This window comes from Aulonocara stuartgranti (genome assembly GCF_965226115.1).
Source record: "Aulonocara stuartgranti genome assembly, chromosome: 20".
NCBI lineage: Eukaryota > Metazoa > Chordata > Actinopteri > Cichliformes > Cichlidae > Aulonocara > Aulonocara stuartgranti.
In genome coordinates this window covers 19,723,005-19,739,583 of record NC_138956.1, presented here as the reverse complement: position 1 = coordinate 19,739,583, position 16,579 = coordinate 19,723,005, and the positions used below count along the sequence as shown (strand labels likewise).

The window sequence follows — 16,579 nt, the reverse complement described above, 5'->3', positions numbered from 1 at the left end:
GGTTTTCACTGGATCAATTAAGATCTACAGAAACTGGTTAAGGTGCACACAGAACTGAATCATGCACAGTTTCAGTTTAAGTTAATGGGATTTTCTCATGCATTTAAAAAAAAAAATAAGGCTTTTACAACTTAGTCACTCAGAAAATCCATGCAACACTTTTCCCCTTAGTTTCAAATTATACCTTATTAAATTGACTGCTTTAAATGGTATGCATTAGTGAAAAATAATTCTTTAATTTTTTTTTATTTTAATTTGTTTTGTTACAGGATGTTAATGAAAGCGCTGCCTGTGCCATAGCAGAAAGTCTTTAGAATTTGTGTCATTCGACCAGAATAGGCAGAATCCCAGGATGTTTTGATTTTTTTAGTGGGTGATCCTCCTGAGAACCAGCCTATTTATTTATGTCCTTTGTAATGGACATTTGTTTTGGCCTATATCTTTTGACTTACGTGAGCTACCGTACGAAGTCCTGATGTACTAAATAGAGGACATCCTGGGCATTCCATTGCTATCTCATGTGTTTTGGCTGGCTTCTTCTTTATATTATATATCTGCAATTTTCTGAATATTTATAATTGAGCTATTTGTATAAACTAGAGATATTCCTTCTATTTTGTAACTTTGCAATATATTATTCAATTTAGTTCAGTGTTGCTATTCTTATTGCCTTGGAGGAACTGTAACCATATTTCTATAGGACATAATTTATATTCTCATCAAAATATTAATATCCTGGAACGAACCACTCCCATTGGATACAAATGCACCATTTATTAGCACGGCTTTTGTTCTCCATCTATCAGAATGTCACAATGATAAAAACAAGTATTGATAACTAAAACGCTTAAATATCAAAACTGTAAAATAATCAGCTACTGACCATTTAAAACAAAAAAAAAAAAAGTACACTGAGAGTTACAATACCCCTGGGCTGCCAGAAGAGCAGTTCACTAAAATGCTCTCATGTATCCCCAGTACATGAGTACTTTATTCAATAATGTCTATAAACCAGTTTCCAGGGAATCCGTTTCTTTGGCAGAAAGTAGAGAATTTGCACTGACATGTGTAAAACCATACAAAGATTCTTTACAATAAAAATAATCAGGCATAAAATAATAAACCATATCCAGAAAACAGACCAGTGTATTGTCCCAACCTTCATCCACCTGTGTAACTGTTAGTGAAAGAAGCACGGAGCTTCTCGTTCTGTGCACAGGTGCAGATTTAACTTACCTTGTTAATGGGAAGATGCGCACAGCATGCTGTGCTGAAAGCCACCATGTCAGCCTGTGCATAGTGGTGAGATTGATAGAGAAAACACAGCATCATGCTCTCTTTACAAGCATGTGTCCTTTTATCCGATTAAACCATAAATGTCTGAAAGCAAAAAGTAAAGTTTCCTCTACTGTTCTTTCTTATACAGTTCATATTATTTAGATTAGAGGAGAGTTCATGAAGGGAGACTTAAGATAAAGCAGTTGCAAGCAGAACTGCACATATACCTCCACAGCGTCTAGTGCACACATTTAGAACAGTCACAGACACTTTGACAACACATTGCATGCATCTGTTGTTCTAGCTTACTGAAAACCCATCTACCAGCTGTATGCGACTCCATGTTGGCAGGCCATTATTGGTCTTGGCCTAGCAGCAGTGCAAACACAGTAGGATCGAGCCTTATACACTGTACACTGTTGACTCGGCCAACATCTGGAGCGTCAAACACCATGACTGAAATAAACAACATGCATATTAAGAAACAGCATGAGGGAACACGGACATGGCTCAGAACAAACTGCAGTACAGCCAAACCAAACCCAGTTTTGGCTACGGTTGTGTTCCATCTCAATTATTATATATTCACTGTGGTCACTGTTGTCTGAAACCTGTCGTGATTGCATACCTCTTTAGTCAAACAGAACTAAAAACGCAGAATAAATAAATGGTATATCCTAAAGCACTGGAGCCAATGTTTTGATTACCAGCACACGCAAAAGCGTGGAAGTGTAGAGACCATCATAAAGAATACCAGCCGGAGCCTGTCAGCTTTACACTGCAGCCATTTCACAGCTCGTCAACAGTGTGCAGATTCCTAACATTTGTTCCTATATATAATTTTGACTCAAAGAAAAAAAGACAAAAGAATGATCCAGATTTTAAAGAAATAATAGACTGACTGCTGCTCTTTCTGCCCACCAGACTTGGCCAGTGCCAAGCAGTAATAAACCTGTTGCAGACAGTCACAGAGGAACTTGTACATTCATGAACTAGAATACAAGCTAATCACTTTTTTGTTTCAAATCTATTTTGTAGCTAAAAGAGGACAAAAATAAATAAATAAAAAATGTCGCTGTAATTAAGCACTTGTAATACACACACACTTCACAGATTTGAAGCTGGACTGTGGTTTCCATCTTAAGAGTCTGCCTTGTTCATAAATGTAAAAGTGAAGTTGTGATTTCATCTTTCATAATAAAAAAAAACAAAACATAACTGTACATTTTCCCCCACAGGTCCTTGTCAGAACAGATATTTTCGACATGAGTCTGATCCACACCGACACTCCACTCGAACCCTCTTCTTTGGAGAGCCAGGAAGCCCAGCTAGACTGAAACTGGAATCCATTTTGGTGCTTTCTGTATCAACTGGATCAACTAGAAAGACACAGAATTCAGGCTGGTTAACTCCCATGTGAAATTAATCGGTTTATATATAAGCACAGTTAAAAACAACACAGGTTGATCAAAGTGCTGCACAAAGGAAAAAGTGAAACAAACACACACAAAGAAATGACAGATTTATCCACATTTAACACATCAAACTCATATACATGAAAAACAACAAGCAAAAAAAAAACATGGTTAAGAAACACTGATGTGAGCCAGCAGAGCATATACGTTGATCACACTGATCTCAGAACAATGGGATCAGTGTGATTAACATTTGGGGAGGCTTGGATCCTATTACTGAATGACATGAACCCAAAAACTACTGCAGATTAAGCACACATTAGTTTCCCCTGGTGGCAGCCACTCCACGCCACAAAAACTGAACGGTGCAAGAAAAACAAACTAGTATGAGAGGCTGACCAGGCTTCAGAGACTTCTAGATCATAAATCCTCAATCTGATCAATACAGCCCCCACCCTGAAAGCTACAGGATTAAAATGTTCGGGCACCAGGCACCACAACTCACACTGTGAGTTCCTATGTAAATTCCAGGAGAGGCTAGTGAGCTTAAATATAAACATATTTCACCAGTGGGTGACAGAACTTGATTTATTTAGTTCTGTAGTCTTCTGAGTGCACCTTAAAGTCTGGTTAAGGTCAGTATTTGTGCCAAAATACATATGACTCAAATTTGCTCAGTCAGTTTACTTACTTTGCATTTTGTAGTCAAAGGTGAGCTCCTCTCCTGCTCGGATAGCACGTGTTGAAAATAACGCAATTCTCGGAAGCCTTTCGTCAATGTTGTCAATGAACACGTTGTATACCTGCAGGTTAGGGTTACACTGCAAAAGGAACAGAAGGTTTTTCAGGAGCTTTTTGTTCGCACAGACTCTGCTTTCATATTTGAAAAATTGCAGTCTGGTAGTACATGCGTTGCTATGCATGCTGGTCAATATACATCAATATTAAGAGCTTTTGTTTTTAATGAAACATGTTGGAGAAACTGTGGTCATTTACAAATGGCTGAGAATGGACAAAGACAGACACATGTTCATAGGCACTCACGCTGTGGTTGACAAAATGAGAAATGTTGCCTAGGTGAGCTGCATCCACTGTGTACACGTCCTCGACATAGTCCAGGTCAAAGAGGTACGTAGAGCCCTGGCGATCATATATATGACCTCTTCTCTCTGCTTCGTCTGTGGTGATAATCTTGTGGAAACAAAACAAAGACATAAGAAAGAAAAGAAAAAGCAGGAGCAACTGTAACAGGCTGCATGCCTGGTTGATGCATCCGTGCTAAAACTAATTCTGATAAGATTCTTCATATCAATAATCACCTCTAATTGAGTGATTTGTAAATATTAGTGCCATTTCTTACATTTGTAAATCTGTAACATATTGCATTGTTTAAATAGTTTTGTCTTTTACTGTTACTGTCTTGGAGCAACTGTAACCCAGATTTCCTTAGGGATTAATAAAGTATTCTGATTCTGAAAACACCATGTCAGTGTAACCACAAGATGACTGTAACCTGCTAAGAAATAAGAGGAGTTGTTTTTCTTAATAGAAAGCTGTCATTTGCATGAGTGAATAGATATTTAATCAATATCTGTCTCCTGCTGCTGCTCCGTATACAGCACAGTTTTATTTACTGTGCAAATGAGCATAGTTGGATTAAAATGACATATAAACCAACAGAGTTCTATTTTTCAGTTCAATTTTTATATATCTAGTGCTAATTAAAGACAACAGTCAACTCAAGTTGTCTGTGATTCAGGCTGTAGTTTTGAGGTGTGGGCTGTAATGTTAACACACAGATTTAGCAGAATCTTTCTGTAATCTAGAATTTCACCAACATTCAAAACTTAACCCAAAACAGGCTCAGAGTGTTTTGTAAAATTAAAAGAGGTTACTAATATTTTTGCATGGTTTTGGATAATTTTGTACATTCAAACAATTTACAACATTTTGTATCAGCATTAAACTGCCAGCATTACATTTCTTTATGGATAGCATCACTATACACTGTTTAGATAGCAGAATAATTCTGCTAATACATCAGAGGTTATAATTTATAATGTCACAAATTAATTTTTAAATTTGTTTTTTTATTTATATTGGCATCTGAATTAACATGATTGGAAACACGTGTGTGTCACATGTTGGACAAAAACGTGAACATGATGCTAAAGCAAAAGTTGTAGCTTCTTTGGAGGAAAAGTAAATAAATAAAAAACTATGTACATAAATGAACTAAAACTTCTGCCACTAGGTGGCAATGTATGACGAGCGGACGTGTACTCCTGTACTAAGAACAAGACATGCTGGATTTGGGATGAAACCAGGGTGGCAGTAGCCGGCAATACTGCTTTATAGCAAGGCAGGGTTCAAACATCTTTAACAAATGAGGATGGTTATGACGTGCTGATCATATACAGCACCCACAGTGGTGTGAAAAAGTGTTTGCCCTCTTCCTAATTTCCAACTTTTTATGTATGTTTGTCACACTTAAATGTTTCAAATCATTAAAAAATGTAAATATTAAACAAAGATAACACAAACACAAAATGCAGTTTCTAAATGAAGGTGTTTAGCACATTCAGAGGTGGACTTGCTGAATTCATGGTTCCATTTACCACACCCAGTCTTCCAGTTTCTGAAGCAGCAAAATAGCCCCAGACCATCACATTACCACCACCATAATTTACTGTTGGTATGATGTTCTTTTTCTGAAATGCTGGGTTACCTTTACACCAGATGAGTATTTTCCCAAAAGTCTTGATCATCGAGATGTTTTCTGACATGAGATGGGCCTTTATGTTACTTTTTGCTCGGTAGTGGTTTTTGTCTTGTGACTCTGCCATGCAGGCTATTTTTGCCCAGTCTCTTTCTTATGATGGAGTGACGCAAACTGATCTTAACTGAGTCAAGTGAGGCCTGCATTTCTTTGGATGTTGTTCTGAGGCCTTTTGTGACCTCTTGGATGAGTCGCCACTACACTCTTAGGGTAAATTTGGTCAGCTAGCCACTCCTGAGAAGGTTCACCACTGTTGTCGCCATTTGTGGATAATGGCTCTGAGTGTGGTTTGCTGGACTCCCATAGCTTCAGAAATAATTTTATAAACTTTTCTAGACTGAGAGATCTCAATTTGGTTTTCATTTGTTCCTAAATTTCATTGGATCACAGCATGACGTCTGGCTTTTGAGGATCTGCCGGCCTACTCCACTTTGTCAGGCAGGACTTATTAAAGTGATTTCTTGATTGAGAACAGGTGTGGCAGTAATCAGGCCTGGGTGTGGCTAGAGAAAGTAAGCTCAGCTTTCCCAACACCTCCTGACCCCAAGTACAAGTGAATTAATTAATTGTATAAAGCACTTTGAGTGCTCAGAGTAGAAAAACACTATATAAGAACAAGTCCATTTACCAACATACTTTGGTAATCTCAAAATTACAACTTTTAGAATAAAATTATGTGAACGTGAATGACAGCTAGTATTTGTGTTCCCATGTCTACTGACTATTTACTATAATTTGGCCTTGATTTGGAATCAATCAACTTGGAATCAGTTGACCAGGGTATGTCCTTCAATGCACATATTAAACTAATATGTAGGACTGCTTTCTTCCATCTGTGCAACATCTCTAAAATTAGAAATATCCTGTCTCAGAGTGACGCTGAAAAACTAGTTCATGCATTTATTACTTCCAGGCTGGACTACTGTAATTCATTATTATCAGGATGTCCTAAAAGCTCCCTGAAAAGCCTTCAGTTAATCCAAAATGCTGCAGCAAGAGTCCTGACAGGGACTAGAAAGAGAGAGCAGATTTCTCCTGTATTGGCTTCCTGTTAAATCCAGAATTCAAAATCCTGTTCCTCACATACAAGGTCTTAAATAATCAGGCCCCATCTTATCTTAATGACCTTATAGTACCGGACTGAGTGACTTAGCCTATGAACTGTAAAGTGTTTACAGAGGTCTAAACAGAAGCCACTTTCCCATACACTTCTATAGGACCACAACTATGACTGTCTGATGGCCCTATGCAGGTCTAAGGCACTGTTTTTCTGACCAGAAAGCTAAGTGGATGTTTTATACTGTCTGTTTGGGATCATTGGGACTGATATTGCTACTGCTTTCAATGCTGCTGTTCACCAAAGTCGATCACCTGGCTTTATCTCACCCTACCACAGCATCCTGTTGTCACACCAACCTTCTGCATGTCCTCTCTCATTAAAGCAAAGGGGAAAAAAAACAAAAAAAACAAAACACTGTCTAACCAGGTACTTCCATCTTCAATTTGCAATCCTAATCTACCACTCCACCCTTCCTGCACCCCTTTTCATCTCTTTGGTTAATTGATCCTGGGTCTGGGCAACATGTCAAACATCCTCGATGTACCGCGGGTTTTTCCATGTACGATGGTTAAAATGGGTTTATCGTAACCATTGGAGTATTATAAGTTCCCATGGAAATATTAAGCTGCAAGTAATTCACTGAGGCTTTTGTTTTTTTAAATCGCATGCTGCAAATGCATCATTAAATCCCCCTCCCAAATGGAAATTTTTTTACCTGGTACACTGCGTATGTATGTTTATATACAGGGAAAAATATGGCAACAGTGGGATTTTCCAACGAGCCAGGGAATGAGACTGTTCTTGGTCAGTCATTTTTATAGACACTATTTAGACTTTTGAGTTCATACCATTTTTTTTATTTTACAATTTTTATAAGCACAAAAGAGCGCCTGTTTAATTTCATTTGTTTTTGTCTCGTGAATTATTGGTTGATATCCTGTTTTGTTGCTATGATCTTTTCTTTGTTAAAGGTCTACTGTTGACCACAGAGATCAAAAGATGAAAGGAGCACTTTAAAGTAAAGAGACTAAAGTGATCGCCACGGCGATTCCACTGTGAAACATTAACGGGTAGAAACAGACTGCAGCCTCACTGATCGTCAGTTTGTTACCTGTTGAAGTTCAACCGCTGGCTGCTGGACTGGGGTTAGCATTCACTCAGCTTTAACATCAATCTGGGTTCTTGGCTAGGTTTTTGTTAGAATGCTGTCTGCGCGTGAGTGCAATCTAACCAATAAGCAGAATTGATGATTGACTAACAATTCCAAGGACTTGAACTACTGAATTGGTTCTCTACATGAACCAGTTCTTGACTCCCATCCCTATTTACTATTCCTCGTTCTTAAGAAAAGAAAAAGTATTTCCTATCTGATTATGTAATTAAGCACAGAAAAAAGTGCATGGTTTAAAAAGTGCGTGTACCCTTTTTAAACCATGGAGAACAAGAGTTTCAGTCCACTACAATATTAAAAACAATGACATCCCTTTAAAAAAAAAAAAAAAAAGTCCTACAATGAAGCCATGGTAGTCTCATCACTGTAATATTCTTAGTAAATGTAGTACTTTAACCTCTATTCAGCTGTGCAGCTCATTTGTTCCCAATGCTGAAGGACCATCTCTTAAAAGCTTTGTTCAGCTCTGCTCAGACTGCACAAGCACAGTTTTGATATCAGTGGCTTCAGTAAGGTTTTCTCAGTCTGCCTTTTCTATTAAGAAATAGCAAAAACACCCAGAATAATGCATACGTTTCTACTCTTTCATATGAGAGCAAAAAGACATGCTGAGAAATCCGACCTGTCAACACAAACTATTTATATCTTATAGATTCCTGAAAGTAGCCGCCCTTTGCCTTATTGACAGCACTGCAAACCCTTCACCTGAAATGGTTTCACCTTACAGGTGTGCCTTGTCAGGGTTCATTTGTGGAATTTCTTACACCCTTAATGGGGTTGAGAACATCAGGTGTGTTGTGCAGAATTCAGATTGGTGCACAGCTGACAGCCCTATTTGACAACTGTTAGAATTCATATATGGCAAGAACTAATCAGCTAATATATATAGGCATATAGATCTATACATCTACAGGTAGATAGATATGGATAGAAAATGCCAAAAGGGGTATGCATACAAATGCGAAATTGTGTGTGTACCCTGTGTACATATTTTTGTGATGACCAAAAATTGGAAGCTTACTATGCTTGTGGGGACCAACAGCCCTTATTGGGACAAAATCACCATCCCCAGGAGTTTGAAGCCATTTTTGAGACTCAAAATGTGGTTTTAGTGTCAGGGTTACAATTAGGTCATGGTCAGGGTTAAGCGGCTAGAGAAAGCCTTATGTCAATTAGATGTCCCCACAAGGACATGAAAACAACTGTGTATGTACGTGTGTGTGCACATACACAATTTCACATTTGTAAGTATACCCCTTTGGGCATTTTCTTAGTATGAAAAGATACCAGTAGTATTCAGATTCTATTTTAGTGCACCACACCTTTCTTTTCATTTGCTTTCTAGCTGCAAGTTACCAGAAACAAGTGCTGTCACTTGTATCATTAAACTTTAAACCGATTCAATTAATGTATCACATCTGTCAAATCATCAAGCAGCTACTGGCTGCTTTTGTCATGCTCTACACTTCACACTGAAGCATGATACGCCACTTTAAAAAAAAATACTTAACAGGTCTCACCTCCCCAATGTACTCCATGACAAATGTGTTCCTCTTGATGTGCTGCAGTGTGCGGACTCCCCATCCCCGGCCGTTCCCCGTTTTAAAGATACACAGATCGAACTGGATGCCATTCTGCACAACTCTGTTGGGACAGTCAGGCCCACAGCTGCAGCGGGAGTTGCACTCATATATTGGCTGTCCAGGCCGAATCCGGACCTGTCCTCTGTCGTTGTAGGCCATGCGTTGGAGGGAAGCCCCAGGGCAACAGCCATTCACTGGCTCCTCTAAACAGTTTTTGCATTCACAACCCACTGCCATCTCATCTAACACAATGCCCTGACCTACTTTATAGTTGTTGATATAGGTAAAGTTTTTCGGAGGACCCTCTAGGTCCACTTCGTTCATGACAAAAATGCGCCCTGGATGATTGCGAGTATGATTCAGATGGTCTTCCCAGCGCTGCAGACTCTGGCGAAGTTTGGCTTTTTGGACCAGAAATGAGGAAACTTCTTTATCTAGCTTTTTTGGGATGCAACGTCGCTTGTGGCGCCTCAGCTCCTGGTCCAAGTCAAGATGGAACTGCTTCATCAGTTTGGGACATTTTAGGTTCCTCTTGGGTTCCCAAGTGTTATCTGATTCTGGAAAGCCCTTCCATTTTACAAGGTACAACTCCTCTTCCTGAAACACACACAATAACGTCAGTTTTGGGGGCAATTAGTGGTTCAGCCTAAACTTAATTTATTCTGTTACCATGTATACCAAGGGCAACATCTGTCCCACCTCACAGATGTTCTAAATCTCCACAAAGCAAACGTACAATATTTACAGCATGTCCAAAAGTCTGGAAGCACCCCTCATATTTGTTTTTCTCCCAACCAGCCAGAGTTTATTGTAATTTTTTTAAAGTGCTCTTGAGCAGTAGCTCTCCAGTTTTCTGAAGGTGTTTGTCTTTCTGTAGACATGGTTGACTTTTTATTCATTTTTAGTCCTTATACCCAAATATTTCATTCAGAGACACCCTGTTACAGAAAGACATTTTCCATTTCTTGAGTAGAATCTATGGAAAAATACCAAAGGTAACACAGTTTGACAGGCATTAGACAATTTAATAGCTATTAGCAACAAGGTCAAAGAGCTATTAGCTGAAAAATTGGCAACTCTCAGCATGATGTGCAGCATCCTTGTTTGAGGAAACTGGACACAAGGAGATTAAACAGGAAGTATCAGCCCTAAAAAAAAAAATAAAAAAAAAACTATCTGTAGTAGATAGTTTATTATGTGAAAGGCATGTGCTTTAAAATAAATAAATAAAAAGAATAACGAAGAAAAGGCCCCTTACAGACTGACAGTGTGATGACAGGAAATGTGACATTTTTGGTTCAGAGGAGGCCAGGAGAGCTCCAGCAGTGAGAGTACTTTCAGTCTCATCATTCAACCTCATATGTTAGCACACATTTGAATAAATAACTACACATATTTCCTATTTTCCTCCCAAAATATACAAAAATGAGGGGTGGCTCCGGAGTTTTTGCACAGTACTCCATGTATATAGTGCTTTTCACACTCAGGAATCATAAAATGCTTTACAGAAAAAAAAAATCCTAGACAAAACAACATTAAAAAGGCAGGTAAGGCACAATGAAACCATGAGCATATCGAGTTGAATGTTTTAGCTGAGATTACATTGATTCTAATTATTTGGAGAAGACTAAATGAGTGCCACCTCAAATCCAATTGTGCCTGCTCAAAACTTCCACCGCACATACATGAAAGGTTTTCTTCTAGCAACACCTAATCTGTTCTGAGACGGGCTCGTACAGACACTTATGCGTGTATACTTAACTAACAGGGATAAGAAGTGAGAAACATGAGTAATATTGTACATATGCAAGATAGTGTATATGAGCACATTAAATACAAACTAAATAGTAAAATGATACAATGATGCAAAATGATACAAAAATCCAAAATATTATAGATAAGATATTTAAGGAATTTACACCACAGTGCATGGTTTCTTGCAGTCCAAAGTTACACTGTCTTGTGGTATCTACCTTGTACTATTAGGAACAATGTTTGTTATGCAGCACTTGCTGTATTATAACATCTTCTTTCTTCTAATGTCAGGTTAGACCATTTGCCTTCAAAGTGGAACAAAGAGGAAAAATGACTCTTATCCATGCCACAATACAATGAATACACACTAGCAGAATGTTTCACTATAAAGTAGATGAATGTAAAATATTTTGTACTTTTAGTACTTGCAATAAAACTCCTTTCAAACATGTCTGTGTGATGTCTAACAGTGAATGCATGCCCTGTCCAACAATTAAACTGGTTGATTTCATTAAAAATACTGCCAAAATATTTACTAGGAATTTATTTTTCTTCGAAAACAAACCCAGAAACCTTCCCTAACTTCACACTAACAAGAGTCTAAGTTGCCAACAATCCATATCATACCTTAGTTGATATCATACCTTAGTCTTCTTGTAGTCACATAGGAATTCAACCTCGTATTCATTGACGTTGGCTCTGCTAACTCCAAGCTCTTGACACTGGAGTTTCTCCATTCGACACATGGCTTCCAGCTCATCCCAGGACATCTTGCAGGGCACGCTGCAATCTAACACACCACACACCTTTAACTGACAGTGCCCAGTCTTTTTCTGACAGTGGAAAGTAAGGAAAAATTCATTTTTAATCTGACTCAGCTTCCTACCGCCAAACAGCGCACGGTGACAGCACACACGGTTTACTGCTGGGCTTTGTGCATTTGTGCAAATGGACAGCCAAAGTATAGCTGTGTGAAACAGCGTATGTTTTAAATCAAACGTCATGCAGGTGTTGTGCCAAAAAGTGATTGTCTGCCAGAAACTGATTGCCGTCCGCGGGAGCGCGTGCAGCTGCTTAAAACTGCAGCGCCCGGATTACTTGCGTTGCCAGCTACTTCCGTGCAACTGATATAACGTGGGGGAAAAAAACCCAAACACATTTATGCCTTTGTTATTAGGCAAAGGTATGCATTTATGGAGCTTTGATGTTTCTTGTAACCGAATTATGACGCTTATCAGAAGGTTGCTTTCAGTGTGTAGCGCAGTCACGAATGACTACACGCATCACGATGGAATAATTAATGCCTACAGGTTTAGTATGTCTACTCTCGTTGTTCATATTTGTTATAAGACTGTCGAATAGTAGTTAAAACAATAAAGACCTATTGTGCCAGTATCACCATGACTCTTTCTTGTTTGTTCAGAATAACGACTGAGAACATGGCATTTTAGCGCTACCAAAAGGTGATTGTGGCCTATAACACACAGTGGTGTTGGGTGCCATCTCCAACAACGATGAGGCGGCCTACATGGATGAAGTGAAGAATCTGGCATCGTGGTGCCAGGACAACCACCTCCAGCTGAACGTCAGCAAGACCAAGGAGCTGGTGGTGGACTTCAGAAGGGGTCAGCACAGAGACTACAAGCCCATTATCATCAATGGAGCTCCAGTGGAGAGGGTGCAGTCCTTCAAGTATCTTGGTGTCCACATCTCCTCAGACCTGACATGGGCTGCCCACATTCAGGTCCAGACCAAAAAGGCTAGGCAGCGCCTGTATCACCTACGACAACTGAGGAAGTTCAGGGTCTCTCCAAAGATCCTCAGGATTTTCTATACAGGCGCTGTGGAGAGCATCCTCACACAGAACATGACATCGTGGTTTGGGAACAGCTGTGTGAAGGACCAAAAAGCTCTCCAGAGAGTGATCCGTACAGCAGAACGCTGCTGCAGGATTGCTCTCCCCCCGCTTCAGGACACCTACACCAGTAGATGCCGGACTAGAGCAGCGCAGATACTGAAGGACCCGTCCCATCCTGGCAACAAACTGTTCCAACTTCTGCAATCTGGTAGAAGGTAGGGCTGAACGATTATGGAAAATAATCTAATTGCGATTTTTTGCCCCAATATTGCGATTGCGATGCGATATGCGATAATTTTTTAAGGTCTTTGTCTTCTGTATTATTAAACAAAGACAAGCAATACATCATATAGTATGGCCAATACTATATTACATTAATTTTAAACTGTTCTTTCCTGGAAGACAGACCTCTGTTATGATGACATGAGGTGATGCATGAATTGATGACTGACATTTTTATTTAACTTCTTCAATCACAACAGTATATTTGAACATACACAATAGTCTATTTTTAGCTTACAAACATCTGAGCATAAAGTGCTGGCAAGGAACCCTGGTGTAAACATTAAAATGAAAGTCAGTACAATGTGCAGATTGCAGAAATATACATAAAAAAAATCAGTGGCTTTACCACACTCAGTTTTTCGACATCTGTGAACTACTAGACAGTCATTCAATTAAAAAATAATATTAAATAAATAAAACTAATAAATAAAAAATACACACATCTTACTGATCTCTGCAGTCAGTAACATTACACATAAAGTGCAAACATAATAGCAATTGTATAAACACACACACAAACACGCCTTTAAAGTTTAAAGGCGTGAAATTGGACGGTCTAGCCTTCTGATTAGCGTCACCGCTGTCTCGGTGGAGTTTAATAAACTCGGCCGTCTGCTTCTTGCTATCTAAAATATAACCAGACACTGGTGTAAATTCTCGACTGTCTCATACTTCTGTTTAATAAGTTTTCTGTTTGACGTTTAGTCAGCTGTGTGAAAACCAAGGAGGAACCCACCCGGGGGATTAATAAAGTTTTATTTTATCTAATCTAATAACTTTAATCTCAGCCAAACCGATTTACTCACGAACAAACAAAACACTGAAAAAAGCCCAACAATAACATTTTTAGGTTGTCTAAGTGACTTATATATTACGTTTAACCCGAGCAGCGAAACTCCGCGGTGATCTGAAAATGATGTGCCGGGAGTTGTGCCGTTCTCGGCCGCATCAGTAACCCTCGAGCTCCCGGCTAGCTGTCGAGCTGGTGGGTAGCAGACGCCTCTGAAAACGTCGAAGCACTTTTGCAAATATGGGATAAACCGAGCAGATATTTGATGTTTACACAACTACTTTCTCGCCTGAAAATATGTTAAAAGTTTATTTTGTGACCCAGAAAGATTAGTATGAGTAATTTTAAAACTTAGTAGCGGCCGCCATTGCTGGAAACTGGAGTTTGGCTGGGCCGCGCTATGAATTCTGGGATATGGTAGTAATTTGGACAGCCTTCGGCGCGTCGCTGTGACGTAATCGGTCTACAAATGCGGCCTCAGGAGGATGCAGCCCATGAATTTGGACATGTCCAGAGTATAATCGCAGCCTTTGCGGTTAGAAAATTGCACTTGATCATGTCGCGATATTATCGCAAATGCGATATATCGTTCAGCCCTAGTAGAAGGTTCCGCATCTTCCGGGCAAGGACAGAGAGACTCAAGAGGAGCTTCTATCCCCAAGCCATCCGTGCCCTAAACACACACACCCGCCCTCTCACATCATCTATAATTGACTGAGTCAGGACTCTTCCAGACACTAAACCAAGGCACAATGTACATTTCAATTCCTTTAATTTTAAATATGTTTATATTGTCTATCCTGTAAAATAGTCAGATGTCTATTCATATTAATGTACAGAATTCACCTGCTTGCTGCTACTACTGCACATTCACCCAATGTATATACATATATATACATATATATATATACATATACATATATATACATATATATATATACATATACATATATATATATATATATATATATATATATATATATATATATATATATAATGTTTTTCCTCTACATTAAGGGAACGATAAAACTGACAATACGCAATTTCCAACCTGCCAAAAAGTGATTGCCGCCTATATCTTGTCACTGATGTGACAAAATATTGTTTCAGTGACAAGTTATAGTCCACAATCACTTTTTGGCAGCTTGAAAATGGCATATTGTCAGTTTTATTGTTCCTGTACAAGTTATTCAGCAATTCATGGAGAGGTTTTGGGATATAATATATCACATGTAACCCTTCTGGAATATATCCAACAAGTTTGAAGCCGAAATATTGTTTCAGTGACAAGTTATAGGCCACAATCACTTTTTGGTAGCGCTAAAATGCCATGTTCTCAGTCGTTATTCTGAACAAACAAGAAAGAGTCATGGTGATACTGGCACAATAGGTCTTTATTGTTTTAACTACTATTCGACAGTCTTATAACAAATATGAACAACGAGAGTAGACATACTAAACCTGTAGGCATTAATTATTCCATCGTGATGCGTGTAGTCATTCGTGACTGCGCTACACACTGAAAGCAACCTTCTGATAAGCGTCATAATTCGGTTACAAGAAACGTCAAAGCTCCATAAATGCATACCTTTGCCTAATAACAAAGGCATAAATGTGTTTGGGTTTTTTTCCCCCACGTTATATCAGTTGCACGGAAGTAGCTGGCAACGCAAGTAATCCGGGCGCTGCAGCTTTAAGCAGCTGCACGCGCTCCCGCGGACGGCAATCAGTTTCTGGCAGACAATCACTTTTTGGCACAACACCTGTACAGGGGGCCCGAAACTAGAATCCTTTTAAAGAGTTGCATCCACGTTCGTCCAAAGACCCACAGTGTGCCATTTAAACATTCCCGAAGCGTTACATGGCGCCTCAAGCTCAACGCTACCGAGCACCGTGCAATAGCACCGCTAACTCCTCCGCTCACTTCAACACAGCGGCTACGGTCTGCTACCTGGAATACACAGAAAACTCCACCAAGAGCTTAATCCAAGTTACTGAGTTCACAAGTTGACTATTTGGACAAAAAGACCGCTTTTATTATACTGCACCCAGTACTTCGAACTATTGGCTTTCATAGAATAACCGCGATGTAAAAGCCCAGCGCTTAAGTTAAAACTGCGTAAATCCGAAGGTGAAAAATGTGCATATTCGAGCTATTTAAAGGACATAGACACAACCAGGTAACCGCAGATATTAACTAGATAGTGTAAAATTAAATGAAATAACAGTCTTTATGTATTACCTTTCAAATTTTCCGCCATGTTTTCCGCACAGCCGCCAAAATAGGATAAGCTACATTGGTCAGAAAGGCCTTACGTCACAGAGATCGTACCGGCAGCTAATTGGATGAGCGCCCTCTGTGAGCGTTCTGATTGGCTTAGAGAAGTAGTCCGGCGGGCACGCCGGAAGACAACAGATACAGTACAGCCAGTACAATGGATTCACATTTGAGTGAGTCTGCCAGAGCTGATTTCCTTTTTCTTCTCTCCGGTCCAGACATTCTGTACTTAAGTGTTGAAAAATACTCCAATAAAAGTACCGATTCAACTTATTTACTTAAGTAAAAGCGAAAAAGTACATGCTCTGAAATGTAATTAAAGTAAGA

General features: G+C 39.2%; 1 protein-coding gene across 2 annotated transcripts; it reads right to left on the bottom strand.

Moving 5' to 3' along the window:
* Positions 1-759: 759 nt before the first annotated feature.
* LOC309697541 (histone-lysine N-methyltransferase SUV39H1-like) lies at positions 760-16,297 on the bottom strand. Of its 2 annotated transcripts, none has more exons than XM_082519514.1 (6): positions 16,217-16,297; positions 11,686-11,831; positions 9,224-9,883; positions 3,738-3,884; positions 3,385-3,514; positions 760-2,657 (listed from the first exon to the last, which is right to left on the bottom strand). In XM_082519514.1, exons 1-6 carry the CDS (start codon positions 16,233-16,235, stop codon positions 2,524-2,526), a joined length of 1,236 nt encoding a protein of 411 aa, XP_082375640.1. In that variant the 5' UTR covers positions 16,236-16,297; the 3' UTR covers positions 760-2,523. The 2 variants fall into 2 exon arrangements, with proteins under 2 accessions (XP_082375640.1, XP_082375641.1); XM_082519515.1 differs by having other exon boundaries at positions 11,686-11,874; positions 16,217-16,251.
* Between the last annotated feature and the right edge of the window lie 282 nt (positions 16,298-16,579).